Source organism: Dromiciops gliroides, chromosome 1, assembly GCF_019393635.1.
Source record: "Dromiciops gliroides isolate mDroGli1 chromosome 1, mDroGli1.pri, whole genome shotgun sequence".
Classification (NCBI taxonomy): Eukaryota; Metazoa; Chordata; class Mammalia; order Microbiotheria; family Microbiotheriidae; genus Dromiciops; species Dromiciops gliroides.
In genome coordinates, this window is record NC_057861.1 from 695,479,119 (window position 1) to 695,494,755 (window position 15,637).

A 15,637-nucleotide genomic window follows, 5' to 3' on the forward strand; every position below is an offset into this window, starting at 1 on the left:
GATTTCCGAACACAGGAGTGATCTGACCGCCATTAGTTTCTTCTTCCTCCTCTACCTCACATGCCATAACTAATATGGCTCTTGCCTGCCTTTCAATTCACCTTTGGAGTGGGCTGGCATTCAAAGGAATCAATATGCACAGCTCATTAGATGCTCACAGCTACCAGGCAGCTCCTGTGAGACAGAAAGCAAGAGAGATGCAGACCTTCAGTCCAGAGACACGGATACAAGTAGGGACTGGAAACCAACCTGATATACTCCTCGTGGCTAACATTCTCACTGCAGATGTAAGCAACATCAACTTCTGCACTGGAAAGAGCATCTTGCAGGGAGATTTGCTTCGCCTCATTAATGTTACCAAGTTCTCGCCTAGGAAAGCCACAGGGAAAGAGGGAAGTGAGAATCGAAAATAAATAGGTCATCCAGTCTGAAAAACAAACACCATCCCCTTTCCACCCACCAAAAAATCCAGACCACAGGATTCACCAAGAACTGAATTATCTCCCTTCCTCCATCACTCCCTCTCTCCTTTTCAGGTCATTCCCCACTGGGTCCATCCATCTGATGGGAACAGATGCTTCCATAGAAACAGTGACAGAACATAGTCCTTTGGAGCTAGCTCCCTATAGCACTATTTTACTCATTCACTAAAGGGGAATGAAGGGGGGACCCCGGAGCAGATCCCAACTCAGGGCCCTTAGGCAGAGCTGTTTGGTTACTGGTAGGAGGGATTCTGTTCACAAATTCTGCAAAACTCAATTACTTCTCAGAATCCAACTTCCCCCACAAAGATGAGGATGCTGCTGTTATTCTTTTTCCTTTCCATATAGAGCTTAGAAGTACACCTACAAGGGGGCAGCTAGATGGTGCAGTGGTTAAAGTGCTGGCCCTGGAGTCAGGAGGACCTGAGTTCAAATCCGGCCTCAGACACTTGACACTTACTAGCTGTGTGACCCTGGGCAAGTCACTTAACCCCCATTGCCCTGCAAACAAAACAAAAAAAGAAGAAGAAGTACACTGACAAAAACCCACTCATTGGATCCCCACAACTGTCCTGTTAGACAGGCATGACAGAGATTATTACCCCCACTTTCTGGATGAGAAAACCCAGGCCCAGGGAAGTAAAGTGGCTTCCCTTGAGGTCACAAAGTGGCAGAGTCAGGGCTAGAATTCATGGCTTTTGTTTCCAAATCTTAGAATCATAAACTGTCCAAACTAGAGCTTAGATGTTACCTGCTCTCATCCTCTTGTACAGATGATGAAACTGAGGCTCATAGAAGTTTAGTGACTTGCCCAAGGTCACACAAGTAGAAAGTAGCAAAGCTGGGATAGCCAGTTGGTGCAGTGGATAGAGCAATGGCCCTGGATTCAGGAGGACCTGAGTTCAAATTCAGTCTCAGACAGTTGACACTTACTAGCTGTAACAAAAACAAAGAAAGAAAGAGAGAGAGAGAGAGAGAGAGAGAGAGAGAGAGAGAAAGAAAGAAAGAAAGAAAGAAAGAAAGAAAGAAAGAAAGAAAGAAAGAAAGAAAGAAAGAAAGAAAGAAAGAAAGAAAGCAAAGCCAGGCCTTGAACCAAGTCTTCTTGTTTTTGTTTTGTTTTTTGTTTTTTGGGGTTTTTTTGGCAGGGCAATGGGGGTTAAGTGACTTGCCCAAGTTCACACAGCTAGTAAGTGTCTGAGGCCGGATTTGAACTCAGGTACTCCTGAATCCAGGGCCAGTGCTCTATCCACTGTGCCACCTAGCTGCCCTGAGCCAAGTCTTCTTGACTGCCAATGCAGTGCTCTTTCAACTCTGCCATGGTGCTTCCCGACATGTAAAGGCCCCTTCCCAGCAGTTCTGTCTGGTTTTATGTGGTGTAAAATGTCATGTGTGTGACATTTCCAAAAGGCTAAAGTCTAGTCAAACCAGTTCTGTGGGACACATTTGGGGCCAGACACTGTGCTAAGTGCTGTGGATACAAAGAAAAAACATTTAAGAAAGCTGATGTTCTATCAGAGGGCAGGAAGGATAACATGTATACCTATAAGTTCTTAAATAATCTATATAAAATCATTTAGAGTGAGGCACCAACAACTGGGGAATCAGGAAAGGCATTGGGGAGAAGAGAGCATTTGTAATGAGCTTTGAGGTAAGTTGGGCTTTTACAAAGTGAAGACAAGGGGCAGCTAGGTGGTGCAGTGGATAAAGCACTGGCCCTGGATTCAGGAGGACCTGAGTTCAAATCTGGCCTCAGACACTTGACACACTTACTAGCTGTGTGACCCTGGGTGAGGCACTTGACCCTCATTGCCTTAAAAAAAAAAGGTATCTTGGGGCAGCTAGGTGGCACAGTGGATAGAGTACCGGCCCTGGATTCAGGAGGACCTGAGTTCAATTCCAGCCTCAGACCCTTGACACTTACTAGTTGTGTGACCCTGGGCATGGTGGTGGTAAATGGAGTATTGTTTGTGGGGGATAAAAAGAAAGCCAGTTTAGCTGGGTCACAGAGAACTTGAAGGTGATTCTGCTCACCTATGCATTCACAAGAGAGGTCTGATGAGCTGAACACAAAGAAGAGGACTCAATATCACCCTCCAGAAGTGAATGAATGAATAATGAAAGCATTTATTAATCACTTAATATTTATAAATCACTATGCTAAAGCACTGGGGGTACAAATAGAAAACAGGATAGCCCCTGCTCATGTTCTAAGGAGGGTTACAACCCATCTGGAAAATCCCAGCCAAAAGTCAGATGGAAAGGTCCCATAGTTCCTAGGATACAAAGGAAAAGCTGACTGTTGTGGTTATTCAGTTGTTTCCGATTCTCTCTGACCCCATTTGGGGATTTTCTTGGCAGAGATAATGGAGTGGTTTGTCACTTCCTTCTCTGGCTCATTTTTACAGATGAGAAAACTGAGGCAAACAGGGTGAAGGGACTTGCCCAAGGTCACACAGCTAATAAGTGTCTCAGGCTAGATTTGAACTGAGAAAGATGAATCTTCCTGACTTCAGGTCCAGCACTCTATGCACTATGGCGCCACCTACCTGCCCCCAGAGCAGATAGCAATGCCTCATTTAATATCATTTCCACTAACAATCCTATTAGTTTCTGAGGGTGAAACATTAGATGGGACTTTGGTGGTAAGAACTTTCTTTTCTGGGTCTTCTCCACAAGGGCTGTTTCCCAGGATAACAGCTGTGGATGCTGGGCTGGAAGCATTGTGATTCCAAAGACTCTTGGGTTCAGGGTCCTGGCCTGTCTCCAGCAGGGCCTGAGGGGAGGTGGTGCTCAAGGTGGTGGTGGTGATTCAACTTGCTCAGCACATGAAGCCTCCTGTCTCTCCCCCTGGCTTGCTAGCCCTTGTGTGTGTGGCAGTTGGTTACCAGTTGGTGGGCGTGGCTGACCCCTTCTCCATAGGACTTGCTTCTCCAAAGAATGGCCATTCTGGGGGATTCTGACATTCCCAGGACTCCTCTGTTGGTGGGAGTTGGTCATTGGTTGTTGCCAGTCGTGAGGAAGAAGGTGTATTATTTCACCCTACAATGATGACTGCGGGGACTAGGCTAGAAATAGATTTGGTAGTTTGGGGGTTCCCAGGCTCTTGGATTCAGGATCCAGGGCTGTCTTCATTGACTGCCTGGTACATGCTGCCTTCAGTCTATCTTTCTGTCTTTCTGTCTTTCTGTCTTTCTGTCTTTCTGTCTGTCTGTCTGTCTGTCTCTCTCTCTCTCTCTCTCTCTCAGAAGTATTATGGCAAGCTCATTTTCTACCTGCTCATGAAGCCAAGGAGAGGCAGGAGAGGTGTGTTAGAAAGAATATAGCACTGCTATCAAAAGATCTGGCTTTGGGTGTTAACTCCAACACTCACTAGCTGAGAGACTATGGGCCAGTCACTTAACATGGCTCAACCATGGCTTCTTTAGGAGCAAGGTGGGAATAATGACACCTTCACCACCAATTTCATAGAGCTGCCACAAGAAAAGCTTTAGAAACCTAAAGATGCCATTAAAATATTACAAATATTTACATATATAATAGGGCCCTATGATATAAAAGTGCTATGCAAATGTGTTATTATAAATATTTACATGTGTGATAATGCCACACAACATACAAATGGTATATAGATGTGTTATTATAAATAGTTACACATATAATAATACCATATAACATAAAAGTGCTATACAGATGCATTATTAGAAATAGTAACACATAATAATGTCATACGACATAAAGGTGCTATACAGATGCATTATTATAGTTAAACATGTAATGATGCCATATGACATAAAAGTGTAATACAGATGTGTCATGATATTTACATATGTAATCATACAATATAATACCATATAAAAGCATTATACAAATGTGTTATTAATTGCATATAGGTACATATACGTGTGTGAGTATAGTAACAACATTTCTAATGAGTATCGATAGAAAATGTCAAAGGAGTAAGAACAGGGCTATAGGGAAATAAAGAACCTTTCCTTTTTGGAGCACTCACCAAGCAATCAAACAATAACTATTTAGTGAATGCTTATTATATGTAGGGTCTGGGACAAAACTTGGAAATCACTAACCTGGATACAAATCCAATCAGTTTCAGAGGGCTGGGAGGAAGCTGGGGACTCTGCAAATCCCTTATCCGCACAGATCCAGCCCTGCCAACGCCAACCACCACCACACCAAACATTCTTTCTGGCTGCAAAAGAACGTATAGAGTTTGAAATGAAGACACAAGCATTCAAGGAGAAGCTGAAAACCAACAAACAAAAAGGAGAGCATGAGACCCTGGAGTACATCTAGTCTAATCCTCTTATTTTCCTTGATTATGAGGAAACTACGTCCCAAAGGAGTTGTGACCTGCCCCAGTTCACAAAGGTAGGATTTGAACACAGGACCTTTGACTACTGAGTCAATGCTCTTTCTGTTGTACGATGCTGCTTTTAGGGGCTAGCTAGATCTCTGTAACTGACATAGATATCCAGGAGGAGGAACCAAGTGCAAGGTTATTACCGTTTCTCTGTTGCTTGGAACCTCCAACATGGATGAAGACTCTTCTGCAAGTTACAGCAGAAGCACTAAAAGTTGATTTTCTCCTTTTCCTGTCTCCCTATTCCCCTGAAAAAAAGACTTGCCCCATAGTTCTGTGAGGCAACAACCCAGGGCACCTTCAAATAGAAGATCCCCACACACCCCCACACTCCCACCATGCCAATTCATCCTTTGGATAATTCTAGGGTTTTACTTCTTGAGACCATGACCCTGGGAACATGGCCTGCTCCCTTTGTCCTTTCAGGTACCCTTCTTCCAATATAAGCTATTCAATCACAACCTGTTCAGGAATCGACTAAAAGAGTAAAATCAACTCTATCACAGTTTGGAGAATGTCAGAATACAAGATTACAAATAAGTGCACAATGATGATAACGACAATGACCGACGGACAATGGTAGCAGACAATTATAGTGCACTTCAAGACTTGTACTTCACATGAATCATTTCATAAAGGTCCTTTAAGGTCTTGCATCCTATCCTCTGTATTCAGCCTAATCACCGATTTCAGCTCTGGGGCTTAACACTTTAGTCTGACCTTGTGGATTTGAATTTGCCTAAACCACTTAGTCCTGCTTTTTAGAGGTCATAAGATCACAATTATAGAGCTAGAGGGGGTCTCTGAAGTCAGCTAGTTCAACTCCTTCATGTCATAGATAAGGAAACTGAGGCAGAATGAGGTTAAATGACTTGCCCAATGAAACCCAGATAATTAAGAAGCAGAGATGAGATTTGAACCCAAGTTCTCTTACTTCAGAACCAAAGTTCTTACCATATCCATGAGTGACATGGATTTTATGACAGATTCAATGCTTGAGAAGAGAATTCACCTCTAAGACTTGGTTTTGTCCTTTACATGTGTTGCCAATAGGCTGTGGTAGATGCCTTGGAAACACTGGCTTAATCTTAACCATTAATTTTCTCTTGATGAGAGCCATTCTCCATCCTAGGAGATGAGTGAAAAGCTGTTATTACATTTACAAACTATTATCTTTTTATTGAAGATGAAGATTTAGCTGTGTCTGGTCTCCTAAGAGAAGTCACCTAGTTTCTCCCCTCCGGTAGAATAAAACTAAGTGGTAATTATGCACTAGACACTTTGCTAAGCTCTGAGGATATAAAGAAAAAGAAAAATCATTCTTGTCCTTAAGGAGTTTATGTCCCAGTAGGCTTTCCATTAGGTCTATACAGGCTATAAACAAAGAAGATGCAAGGTAACTTTGGAGAGGAAAGCACCAGGAGATGGAGGCAATAGGAAAGAACTCCTGCAAAATGTGACACTTGAGCTGAGTGGACAGAAGCTTGAAGTTCTAAAAAGATGGGAAGAGAGAAAGCATGCTGGGAATGGGGGACAGCCAGGACAATGGCATGAAGACAGGAGGTGGGATGTCATGCATGAGACTGGATTATCGAAGGGGTAACTAAAAGTAAATGGGGGCAGCTGGGTGGCACAATGGATAGACCACCAACCCTGGATTCAGGAGGGCCTGAGTTCAAATCCCACCTCAGACACTTGATACTTACTAGCTGTGTGACCCTGGGCAAGTTACTTAACCCTCACTGCACCACCAAAAAAAAGAAGAAAAGTAAATGGGGTATAGCAAACCCTTGTACAGAAAAGTGGGTCTCTGTGGGTTTACAGTGGCCAATTCCAGAGAAACACTGCAAAGGGACAATGGATTTTGGGGTGTGTGTTGGGGGCAGGAGGAGAAAAACTCTGAATTTCCAGTTCCCTGAAATGAATAAAAGGATGGCTTCATGCAAAATGAATGAAAGTATATTACCAATACTATCCTCTCTTTCCTCTCTGCCCCACCCCCCCAAAACCTTTTAGACATTTCTTTTGGGGGGGGGTGAGGCAATTGGGGTAGTAAGTGTAAAGTGTCTGAGGCCGGATTTGAACTCAGGTCCTCCTGACTCCAGGACTGGTGCTCTATCCACTGTGTCACCTAGCTGCCCCTAGACATTTCTTAATAATTAAGAGCTAGAGCTCTTTTTGTGGTGGCAAGGAATTGGAATTTGAGGGGGTGCCTATCAACTAGGGAATGGCTAAACAAGTTGTGGTTTATGAATATAATGGAATACTATTGTGCTGTATGAAACAATGAGCAGGCAGATTTCAGAGAAACCTGGAAGGACTTCCATGAACTGATGCTGAGTGAGATGAGCAGAACCAGGAGAACACTGTACACAGTATTAACAACATTGCGTTTTGGTCAACTTGACTCTTCTCAGCAATACAATGGTCCAAAACAGTTCCAAAGGACTCATGATGGAAAATGCTCCCCAAATTAAAAATAAAAAATGAACTACGGAACCTAGATGCAGATTGAACTATACTATTTCTATTTTTTTGTTTGTTTTTCCTTTTTGAGGTTTTGCCCTTTTGTTCTGATTCTTCTTTCACAGCATGACTAATGCAGAAATATGTTTAATGTGATTATACATATATAACCTATATCAGATTGCTTGCTGTCTTGGGGAGGGGGAGGAAGGGAGAAAAATTTGGAACTAGAAATCTTATAAAAACAAATGTTGAAAACTATCTCTACATATAACTAGAAAATAATAAAATACTTTTATGATTTAAAAAAATAATTAAGAGCTAGAAATCACAAAAACTGTGCTAGACCTGATGTTACATCCACTAGTGTGTCTTGGGTATACGTCAGTGTATGGGATCATATAACAACAACAATAATAACAACAATAGCTACTTATTAGTTATCAAAGAATCAAGAGATCCTGGTGGGAATATTACTTCTGTCACTAGCTGTGTGATCTTCAAGCTTTTCCAAGAGTTTTACAAGTATTATCTCATTTTATCCTCATAACAGTCCTGGAAGAGAGGTGCTATTATTATCCCCAATTTACAGATGAAACAACCGAGGCAGACATTCGTTAAGTGACTTGCTCAGGGTCACCCAACTAGTATGTGACTGAGAGCAGATTGACCTCAAGCCTTCCTGATTTTAGAGCCAGCAGTCTATCCACTGTGCCACCTAGTTATGTGATCCTACTTCAATGGATCCATAATCTCATTAATTGGGCCATTTCCTCCAAATCACAACTCATCCATGTTTCTCAAACTGGGAGACTCTCGTCCATACCCTCTACCAGGGAGACACACTCCATAAGCCTAAGGCATAGCTTAGGATGTTTTGGTTCTCCATTTCTAAGCTATCCAATGATATACCTAGAGTATAGCAGACACCATTACCATTTCCTATTCATGCATGGGCTTATTCATTGCAAAGCACTTCCGTATTTCATTTGACTGTCAAAACTGTCCTGGGAGGTAGGTCAGGCCAATAGTTAACTTTCCCACAACCCATTTTAACAAGGGAGAAAACTAAAACTCAGAAAGATTAAGTAATTTATCAGCGAGATCACACAACTAGCAAGTGACAGAAGTAAAATTCCAACCGATCCCTCTTGCCTCCCTGATTACCTGAGTCCAGTTATTTTTAAGAAAAAGGATCTTGCCAAAGAGGTATCTTGATCTCTAAGTGTTTAGCAATAGTTCTTCTAAAAGATTCCATGGACACAAAAATGTACTGATTTCTCATTTAAGAAATATGCTTGATATGTATAACCTATATCAAAGTGCTTTCTGTCTCAGGGAAGGGGAAGGAGAGGGAGAAAGGGAGAGAATTTGAAATTCAATTTTTAAAAAATGAATGTTAAAATTGTTTTTACATGTAATTGGAAAAAATAATAATAATTATTTTTTTTTTGGTCAGGCAATTGGGGTTAAGTGACTTGCCTTGGGTCACACAGCTAGTAAGTGTTAAGTGCCTGAGGCCAGATCTGAACTCAGGTCCTCCTGACTCCAGGGCCGGTGTTCTATCCAACTGCGCCATCTAGCTGCCCTAATTAAATATTATTTTAAAAATATGCTTGGAACGAGAAAAATTTATACAATTACTCCACCACCATAAAGACAATTGTGAAAGACACAAAACTTCTCATCAGTGCAATCACCAACCAATATACCAGAGAACTCATGATGAAACATACTGCCAACATCTTGATAGAGAGGTGATAGACCCAGGGGATATATATATATATATATATATATATATATATATATTTTGGACATAGCTGATGTAGGAATTTTGTTTTGCTTGAATAAGCAGATTTCTTATAAGGGTTTTGTTTGTGTTGGTGTGTCCTCCCGCCCCCCCCCCATGGGGAGGGGGAGGTAAGAGGAATAAAAAAATTAATTTTGCTACATTAAAAAACTAAAAATATTTTTTAAAATATTTGCTTGGAACTCAACTTTTCCTTTTTCTCTTAAAAAAGGCAGAGCTTGGGGCAGCTAGGTGGCACAGTGGATAAAGCACCAGCCCTGGATTCAGGAGGACCTGAATTCAAATCCAGCCTCAGATGCTTGACATTTAACTAGCTGTGTGACCCTGGGCAAGTCACTTAATCCTCATTGCCCCGCCCCCCCCCAAAAAAAGTAGAGCTTTGGCCTGTGAACCAACTCATGCCAAAAGTGAAAGACCATCTCCTCTCTTCATCCTTCTTTCATTCTCTTGAGGTTTTTACCTTCCGAATCACAGATTTTAGAGCTAACTTCAGATGCCATCTGATCCAACTCCCTCATTTTTTTCAGATGAGGCAACTAAGGCACAGGATGCTTAAGTAACTTGCCCGTGGGGGCAGCTAGGTGGCTCAGTGGATAAAGCACCAGCCCTGGATTCAGGAGCACCTGAGTTCAAATCCAGCCTCAGACACTTGACACTTAACTAGCTGTAAGACCCTGGGCAATTCACTTAACCCTCATTGCCTTGAAGAGGGAAAAAAAAAAAAAAGAATATCCATTAAGTAACTTGCCCAATGTCCCAGAGGTAGCAAGTATCAGAGCCAGTGCATCTTCTTACTACAATAAGCTACCTTCAAGATCAGGTATAACCTTTCCTCCCTGACACATCACAGGATTTTGGAATTGTCAATTGGTGTAGTCGTAACTGTTTTAGTTTTTCTAAGAAAAAAAGCTAGATTCAAAAAACAACAAACCTACTCATTTTTATTTGTGAAACATCAACCACTTTGAAGATTGGAAAGGGAATGCAAAAGTTGGAGTAATGGTGCCCTCTGCTGGTCTCCTGACCATTTGCATTTCCTATATCGTGAGGGTAAAAAGTGAATGATTTCTTTGTCTCTGGATGGATGTCTATTTCATGAACCTAATGCAGCCTGTGGCTATAGATATGGTCAGAGAAATAGACAAATCCCAAATGCATCATATAAGCCAAGTGTCTTACTGCATTCCTTTCTCTTCCACTCAAATCAACTTTTCTCTCTTTGGAACTAAATGCTTATTTTTCTCACTGTTTTGCTCTAGAGTATAACTATGTGTAGAGCTTTCATTCACTTCAAAAAAGACCATTAAGACTTGCAAAGCTTTTGGCAAGCCTATTGTGTAAACAATGGAAATCTGAGACTTGTGCAAAGATACGAGGCTAAGAATCAGAAGGCTTGAAACTAAGTCCCATCTCTGAATCAGCAGCTGTGTGGTCTTGGAGAAGTCATTTCTTTAGTTTCTCTGGGCCCTACTGTAAAAAAATGCCCCAGAATACCTGCATTCCTTCCCTCACAGCATCATAGTGAGGGAAGTCCTTTGTAAATCACGATAATAACACAAATGTGCTGTTGTTATTAGTCAACTAGATTGAGTCCCTCTAATTTTATTTATTTTTTTTTTTGGTGAGGCAATTGGGATTAAGTGATTTGCCCAGGGCCACACAGCTAGTAAGTGTTAAGTGTCTGAGACTGGATTTGAACTCAGGTCCTCCTAAATCCAGGGCCGGTGCTCTATCCACTGTGCCACCTAGCTGCCCCCAAGTCCCTCTAATTTTAAAAAGCTGGGTGGCTATGAGACTGAGTCACAACATTCTTTGAGCCTCAATTTCCTCATATGAAAATGAGGAGATTGGACTCAATGGTTTATATAGTCCAGCTCTAAATCTACAATTTAAGAAATGGGTAGCGGACATTTGGAAAAGGAAATAGTGATCAATCACCACGAACCAGCATGGCTTCATTAAGAACAGACCAATGGGGGCAGCTAGGTGGCGCAGTGGATAGAGCACTGGCCCTGGACTCACACACTCAACACTTACTAGCTGTGTGACCTTGGGCAAGTCACTTAACCCCAATTGCCTCACTAAAAAAAAAAAAGAAAAAAAAAAGAACAGACCAATGGGGGCAGCTAGTTGGCGCAGTGGATAGAGCACTGGCCCTGGAGTCAGGAGTACCTGAGTTCAAATCCGGCCTCAACACTTAACACTTACTAGCTGTGTGACCCTGGGCAAGTCACTTAACCCCAACTGCCTCACTAAAAAACAAACAAACAAAAAAAAAACAGACTAACGGTACTTCCTTTTCTTTTGACAGTCACTGGGTATATCAGAGAAATACTGTTTTAGTAAAGCATTTGACAACTTATTTCATGGTATTTTCATTAAAAAGATAGAGATGAGGGACAGTTAATAGCAAAATTGTGTGTATTTGGCAGTAGTTGAATAGCCTGATCCAAAGAGCTTGGATCTTTGCTGGAAACAGGTACTGATGACACAACAAAATATGAGATCATCTAGTCCTACTACCTCATTTAAAGATGAAGAGAAAGTTGAGGAACTTGCCTAAAAGCCCAGGTAATATAAGCAGCAGGGACAAATTTGTAATCCAGATCTCTAAATCTAAATCCATCATTCATTTTACAGCACCAAGTCATCTTCAAATGTTTTCTTTCATTTTTATTCATTTGGAACTTAAATACAAAAAGCCTAAAAAAAAAATAACATTTCCACGTATACAGCACAAAATAAAAAGAGGATGCAATATAAAACCATGAATTTCCATTTCACAGTTTACTTTTAAAAAAACCCACCTATGTATCATTTTCAAAGCTATCCTGCTTTTCTGTGCTTTTTTCTAAATTTCCTTCGTTCTCTCTCCCTCTCCCCCCTCCCCATCCCATCCAAGAAATGATTACCATTAGACACAAATATGTATATATACACATATATATACACATATATATATATGTAAAACATACTATATATACTTCTGTTTATTAGTTCTTTCTCTGGGTATGGATAGCATCTTCCTTAATAGGTCTTTTTAAGTAGATTTGAGTATTTGTAATCTCAAAATGATTCAGTGGTTCAAAGTTGTTTGTAGAACTATGGACAATACCCTCTTGCTTCTACTCATTTAACTCTTCGTTATTTAATGCAACTCTTTCCATGTTTTTTTTTCTAAAATCAACCAGCTTAGTAGTATTCCATCACAATAATTTCATTTTCATGTAAATTCTTAAATTTATTGACATATAATTGGACAAAATAATTCCTCATAATTGTGTTGATTTTATCTTCATTTAGTGGTATAATCACCCTTTTCATTTTTAATACTATTGATTTGGACTATCATTCTATACAGATGATATGATGTTATATTTAGAGAATCAACTAAAAAACTAGTTGAAATAATTAACAATTTTAGTGAAGTGGCAAGATATAAAATAGCTACAGAGCAACATCTCACACCATATACCAAGATAAGGTCAAAATGGGTATATGATTTATACATATATTTATATAAAAGGTGATATAAGCAATTAGGAGACTATGGAATAGTTTGTTTACCTGTCAGATCTGTGGAAAAGGGAAGAATTTAGAACCAAACAAGATATGAAAAACATTATTAAATGTATAATACATAATTTTGATTATGCAAAATTTTAAAAGTTTTTGCACAAACAAAATCAATGCAACCAAAATTAGAAGGAAAGCAGGAAACTGGAGAATTTCTTTTTTGCAGCAAAGATTAAGTCTTCATTTCTCAAATATATAGAGAACCGTGTTAAATTTATAAGAATACAAGTCATTCCACAATTGATAAATGGTCAAAGAATATGAACAGGCAGTTTTCAGATAAAGAAATCAAAGTAATCTATAGTCATATTTTTAAAAACCCTCTAAATTACTATTGATTAGAGAAAGGTACATCAAAACAACTCTGAGGTGCCACCTCATGCCTATCATATTGGCAAAGGTAACAAAAAGGGAAAATTATGAATATTGGAAGGAATGTGGGGAAATTGGGACACTAATGCACCGTTGGTAGAGTTGTGAATTGATCCAACCATTCTGGAGAGCAATTTGAAGCTATGCTCCAAGGGCTAGAAAACTGTTCATATCCTTTGATCCATCAATACCACTGCTAGGTCTATATACCAAATAGATAAAGAAAAAAAGGGGAAAGGACCTGCTTGTACAAAAATATTTGTAAGAGTTCATTTTATGGTGGCTAAGAATTGGAAATTGAGGGAATATCCATCAATTGAGGAATGGCTAAACAAATTGTGGTATATGATTGTGATGGAATATTATTGTGCTATAAGAAATAAAAAGCAGGATAATTTCAGAAAAACCTGGATTTACATGAACTAATGCAAAGTGAAGTGAGCAGAACCAAGAGATTGTTATACACAGTAAGAGCAATATTGTATGATGAACTGTGAATGGCTTTGCTGTTCTCAGCAAATGATCCAAGATAATACCAAAGGACATGAAACATGCTATCCACCTCCAGAGAAAGAATTGATATTATCAGAATACAGACTGAAGCATACTATTTTTCACTTTCTTTCTTTTGTTTGAGTATTTTTGTACAAAATGACTAATATGGAAATGTTTTACATGATTGTAAATATATAACCTATATCAAATTGCTTACTGTCTCAGGGAGGGAGGAGGAAAGGAAACGAAGGAAGATTTAGAATTTGGAACTCAAAACTTTTTTAAAAAATGTTTAAAATTGTTTTAACATTTAAATAGGGAAAAATAAAGTATTACTTAAAAAGAAATAAAGTATAACTTTAAAATACTACTGATTTGGTTTTCTCTCTCTGTTTAATCACATTAGTCAATGGTTTACTTATTTTATTGTTTGGGTTGTTTTTTTCTATTTATTAATTCAATGTTTTTCTCACATTCAATTTTATTAGTCTCCCCTTTGATCTTTAAGATTTCCAATCTGCTGTTTAATTGGGGATTTAAAATTTGTTCTTTTTCTAGTTTTTTTAAAATTGTATACCCAATTCATTAGTCTGTTCTTTCCCTATTTTGTTGATATGAGCATTTGGAAATATAGTTTTCCCTCTGATTACTGCTTTTGCTACATCCCATAGGTTTTTGGGGGTTTTTTTGTTTGTTTATTTTTGCAGGGCAATGAAGGTTAAATGACTTGCCCAGGGTCACACAGCTAGTTAAGTGTCAAGTGTCTGAGGCTGGATTTGAACTCATGTCCTCCTGAATCCAATTCTTTTTTTTTTCATCCCATAGTATTTGATATTTTATCTCATTACTATTGATGAAATTATTGATTGTTTCTAAGATTTGTTATTTAACCTACTCATTCTTTAAGATTAGGTTGTTTAATCTCCAATTAGTTTTTAATCTGTTTCCATGGTCACTTATTGAATATAATTTTCATTGCACTAAATGGTGCATTTAATATTTCTCTTTTTCTGCATTTAACTTATAAAGTTTTTATGCCCTAATATATGGTCAGTTTTAGTAAAGGTACCATGCACTACTGACAAAAAGGATTATTCCTTTCTATTCCCATTCAGTTCTCTCCAGATGTCTATTAGATTCTATTCCCTTCTTTACCTTCTTTTTTATTTATTTTTTGGTTAGATTTATCTAATTCTGAGAAGTATAGGTTAAAGTTCCCCACTATTATAGCATTTCTATTTCCACCTGTAATTCATTTAACTTTTCCTTTAAAATTTTGGATGCCATAGTTTTGGGGGATAAAGAAGACCTGGAGTTCATACTTGGAAGAAGATGGTGAAGTTAAGAAAAAGTCATGCCTGCTTCAAAGAAAAATGTCAAAGGACCACAAACCTAAAAAGAATTCTTGGAAGAGCTTTAAAAGGACTTTTAAAATCAAATACGGGGTTGAGGAAAAACTAGGGGGGAAAATAAGAGCAATCCAAGAAAATTATGAAAAGAGATAAAAAAAAAAAAACCTTAAGGAAGAAAATAACTGAAGTGCCCACAGCGAGCAAGGTCCCCTGCCCCTCTGCTACCACACTCACCAGGTATGAGCTCATTCCTCCTTAATACACAACCACAGCCTGCAACCAAATCTGGTCAGCACAGCGGGGCCTGGCAACCCACAACAGTGGAGGGTCCTTCCCCTGCTCAGCTCTCCAACCTGGACACTGTCTGTGAGGTGAAAGTTCCTGAAGCTGAAGATGCCTCCCAAACCAGGTGCCTGTTTCCAGGGCTTGTTTGTTGATTCAGTGGAGTCTGCCTGGAGGTATTTGCACTTCACTAAGGAAGAACCTCTACCCTTGGAGAGTGAATCTTTCCTGAGGTCTTCTCAAGTTGTTTTGGGAGGACAACTGCTTTATCCCCGACTTTTATTTATTTACGCTCCTCTATTCACTTTGACACAACGCTTTGGTCCTGTTTGCAGGAGAAACTTGGAGAGCCCAGCATATCCTGTCTGATTGCCACCTTCCCAGAATTCCCTACTTCAATTATTTTATGTGCTGTAACATGGAA

At 39.5% G+C, this 15,637-nt stretch overlaps 1 protein-coding gene across 2 annotated transcripts in view; it reads right to left on the reverse strand.

Moving 5' to 3' along the window:
• BLVRA (biliverdin reductase A) overlaps positions 1 to 15,637 on the reverse strand; it is a 53,733-nt gene that overhangs the window by 19,314 nt on the left and 18,782 nt on the right. For both annotated transcript variants that reach the window (XM_043975358.1, XM_043975357.1), the window contains 2 exons: positions 4,568 to 4,689; positions 250 to 369 (listed from right to left, as the gene is read on the reverse strand). In XM_043975358.1, the coding sequence (XP_043831293.1) occupies positions 250 to 369; positions 4,568 to 4,680 (233 nt within the window). In that variant the 5' untranslated portion in view covers positions 4,681 to 4,689. The remainder of the gene's footprint in view (positions 1 to 249; positions 370 to 4,567; positions 4,690 to 15,637) is intronic.